This window comes from Typopeltis vanoorti, chromosome 2 (genome assembly GCF_054136105.1).
Source record: "Typopeltis vanoorti isolate ZY-2024b chromosome 2, IOZ_Tvanoo_1.0, whole genome shotgun sequence".
Classification (NCBI taxonomy): domain Eukaryota; kingdom Metazoa; phylum Arthropoda; class Arachnida; order Uropygi; family Thelyphonidae; genus Typopeltis; species Typopeltis vanoorti.
This window is the reverse complement of record NC_143550.1, coordinates 1,986,250-1,990,586: the sequence shown is the minus strand read 5'-3', so window position 1 is coordinate 1,990,586 and position 4,337 is coordinate 1,986,250. Positions and strand designations below refer to the sequence as shown.

At 35.4% G+C, this 4,337-nt stretch overlaps 1 protein-coding gene across 1 annotated transcript; it reads left to right on the top strand.

The window, feature by feature from the left end:
- Positions 1–2,281: 2,281 nt before the first annotated feature.
- On the top strand, positions 2,282–3,498 carry LOC150108779 (uncharacterized). The gene has a single exon (XM_090403209.1). The coding sequence runs from the start codon at positions 2,537–2,539 to the stop codon at positions 3,434–3,436; it is 900 nt and encodes a 299-aa protein (XP_090259335.1). The 5' UTR covers positions 2,282–2,536; the 3' UTR covers positions 3,437–3,498.
- Positions 3,499–4,337: the final 839 nt, after the last annotated feature.

The following is a 4,337-nucleotide window of genomic DNA, read 5'->3' as shown; positions in this document are numbered from 1 at the left end:
TTTAACAAAAACGTTTTTTTAAAGTGATTTTTTTATTGGAGGAGGGAGGGGATGGGTGCCAACTAAAGTTTTGCACACAGGTGCCAGACACTACTGGCATGCAACTGGGTATAGGGGCGCCAATTAAAGTTTTGCACACGGGCGCAGGACACTACTGGCGCACCACTGCTCTCATGTATTACCTGCATGTCATCATATATTCCAGTCATACTTCCACAAGGTATACACATTTTCTTGGAAACTTCTCATTTCATCTCTTCCCTTATATTTCTCACACCCAAGCTTTCCATTTCTTTTCTCCTTCCCTTGAATCTCACTCACATTTACTCTTGAACTTTTTTAAAATTAGCTAATCTTATTTGAAGTATTTTAATCTCTCCATTCAATGTCTTCATCTGAGTCCTCATATCGTTAAAAATCTTCTTCTGTGCTTGCATTACTTGCAAGCGCGGAAGAAGATCTACAACGAATTTCTGATAAAATAAAGGAAGAATGTATAAAATTTGGATTAAATATAAATATTAACAAAACAAAAATTATACAAATTGGAAAAAGAAACACCAATCTGAAAATTGAAATTGATTGTAAGAATCTAGAGCAGTTAATGGACTTCACCTACCTCAGAGGAGTAATTGACTACAATGGTGGAATTATAAAAGATATAAATAGATGAATCAGCCAAGCATCCCAAACTTTTGGGCGACTTAAGGTAGTCAAGAGAGATCAAGCAAGTAACAAAAGTAAGAATTTATGAGACAATGGTCTTCCCAATACTCCTCTATGGAAGTGAATGCTGGAATCTCAAAAAGGCTGAAGAGAAAAAATTATTAACTACTGAAATGGGTTGGCTAAGAAGATTACTTGGAGTATCTTTTCTGGATAGACTAAGAAACGAAGACATAAGGAAACGACTAAAACAACAAATAAAAATAATAGACAAAATTCAAGAAAGACGACTGCAATGGTTTGGCCATGTGGCCAGAATGGGAACAGAAAGATTACCAACTAAAGACCTGAATACAACGATGGAAGGTAAAAGATCCAAAGAGCAGCCCAGAATTAGATGGATAGACAAAATAAAAGAGGACCTGAAAACCAAATCACAACAAGCGACACCAAACTGGACAGAATTGTTCATAATCTCCAGGGACAGGTAGAAGTGGAAAGAGTTCATTTAGCCTTTTCATCATCCACATAGATGATGGAAAAGAGAAGAAGAAGAAGAATCTTTCCATTCAATGTCTTCATCTGATTCCCCATATCTTCCACATTCTTTGTGAATACCTCTATTTCTTTCTGACCATACAAAATGACGAGTATATGGTGTAGGGTCAGGAAAAATGATAGATCATCCTCACCGGTCTTAGATTTAATCTGTAGTTTTAGGATCTACACTAATGTTTGTGATTTTTTAATACTGATACTGCATGTACCATTGATCAGTGCTGTGAGTGTAGATATGATAACTATTGAGTGAATAATGGTTAGCGTGAATCTCCCGTGATGAGTCTTTAATCCCACGAAGATACCTTTATGCCTTTATAATAATAATATAATAAAGGCTTGTGAAACCTGTTGAAAGACGTTTGCATTCATATTGCTAGGCTTCCCAAAGGAAGCAGTCGACAAATAGAGGAACTTTTTCTAACTCTCTCTTTGACTGGTTCCCGAATCAGTCGATCTTTGACACGGGCAAGTGGGTTTTAGTTCCTGAAACTTTGGTTTTTCATCCTCCATTAACTCAAAAAAAAAAAAACGATATAACACCCCCACCATTTCAGAAAATAATATATTGTGTTAGAAACCATGAGATGGCAACAGGTGTTTTCAGTACTCTTGTCACCAGATGCCGTTTAATATTATGATAGTTTTGGTCAGTTATATCTGATTCCATACCAGTGGAAACTGATTGCTTTCCCTTCTCCAAAAGTTATGGCTAAAACGGCCTTTCCTAATTTCTTTGGGAAATAAAACGCACTAGCGGTAATAATAATAATAATTACCGCTAGTAATACCTCTATTTCTTTTTTTTACAAAAAAGAAATAGAGGTACTTAGCATAACTTCGAGATACTTAGGAAATAGAGGTACTTAGCATAATAGAAGCTGCAGTTCAGTTTGTTAAACTAGATTATTAAAGTATCTTTTTCAGTTGAACTGCCCACCCAGTGTCCGAAAGAGTTAACGGATTATTATTATTTTTTTTTTTTATGAGTTTCTCTTCTTTTAGGTGGCGTCGGTATAGTTTGTTTTGGTATGTTCTTTATGTGGTTCGACCGGTTTATAAGTTTTGACGAAATTGTTGTTTGTGGGTTTTTTTTTAAATATTATGTTCTTGATTATATTTTAGCTTGTACCATACTAAACCGTTACATTCAGCAGTTGCATTTTAGTTGCAATTAAGCGTTGCGTGCGCTACCATTCTACTAACCCTTGTTTCTTCATATATATGTATATAATATATATTTATTTACCAGATGTTTTCTTGTCATTCAATTAAATATTAATTGTCATCACCAGTTACCACTACGCTTGATATGGAAGAACATGAGTTATTAGATAAAGTAATTTCACAGCGAAAGGCTTGTTTGCCAGAAAGACGGTTTTTACGGAATAATGTTGTGAAACATAATGCAAATTCTATGGACGAGTGTTATGTGAGTAGTGATAAACGGCAAAAGATTGTAAGGGATAATGCTTTAGTAAAGAGTGCCACAGAGATTAATTTCTCTGAAGATACACCACATTGCAGTCTGTCTGTAAAATGTTTAGATGACGCGCAATCCGTAAAGGAAGTAAATCGATTGGGTAATTCGTTTTTTGATCTGCCATGTATTGATCTCGCTCAAAAGTTGCTAGGCAAAGTATTATCGAGAAAAACTGCTACTGGACAAATTTTGCGAGCTATAATAGTAGAAACGGAAAGTTATTTGGGAAGTGAAGATAAAGCATCTCATTCATGGAAAGGAAAGAAAACAAAGCGCAATTTAGCAATGTTTATGAAACCGGGGACAGCGTATGTCTATACCATTTATGGAATATATAATTGTTTTAATATATCTAGCTCAGGCGAAGGAGCAGCTGTATTAATACGAGCATTACAGCCTCTAGAAGGACTTAATACAATGCAAAAGTACCGTGGGGTTAAACGTAAAGACAAAGGGACTGGATTAAAAAATCATGAACTCTGTAATGGACCATCAAAATTATGCCAAGCATTTAATATCGAGAAGATAATTTTAAATAAAGAAGACCTTGCCCATAGTAATTCACTGTGGCTGGAAAAGGGGGCAGATATTGACGATCTGAATATTGTAAAGTGCAAAAGAATCGGAATAGATTCAGCAGGTGAAGAATGGACAAATAAGCCTTTAAGGTTTTACATTAGACATAATAGGTTTGTTAGTGTCAGAAATAAAATTGCAGAAAACATGTAATATGTGGAATATGACTGAAAAATACTTTGTATAATTTGTATTAAAATAGAAATATTTATTAATCGGTTTCTTCACTGTTTAATATTTGTTAGCAGCCATGATAAAAGTACAGTGATTTGCTAACATATATTCATTATAAATGAAATTGATTGAGTCATTGATTTGAATATTGTGTATACCTTGTAAATGTTAATTTGATATAACTATTCATTGGCATCTAATAACTTAATATTGTCCCTATTTTATATACAGGGCAGTTCAAAATTCCACGTACAAACTTTGAGGGGAAGTAGAGAACATCATAGTCAACCATATTCACGTAATAAAGCATGACCAGAAATTCCACCGGAAGGTATACTAACAGGGACACAAAGATGCAGAAATAACACAAGGCAGTCTCAAGGTAGCATAAAAAACTTTATTAGGCGTAACTGAACAGTTCAATAGTAGTTGGATACATGATATGGTAAATGAGGTGCATGTCTGCCATCTCAGCATCTGTAAAACGATGCATGTTCTTTGTACGACATCGAAAGCTTGAATGAGGAAGCCCTAATTGCTCACCTGGAGCGCTGATGAACAGCGCCACCTATCAAGTTTGGGTGGCATTTCTGGTCATGCTTTCCTATGTGAATATGGTTGATTTTGATGTTCTCTACCTCCCCTCAAAGTTTGTATATAGAATTTTGAACCACCCTGTATATATATATACATACACAGAGTTTGGTCAAATATATATATACATACACAGGCTGTGGGTTCTAATCCCACCATGGACATGGATGTTATTGTCTTTAGGTGAGAGATGAATTTCATCGCCCAGTGGGTGTGTGTGAGACCACCATCCTGCTTATTGGAGGCCAGAAGTAGCTTGAAAAAGTTCCATGTTTGGTCTCTGGAG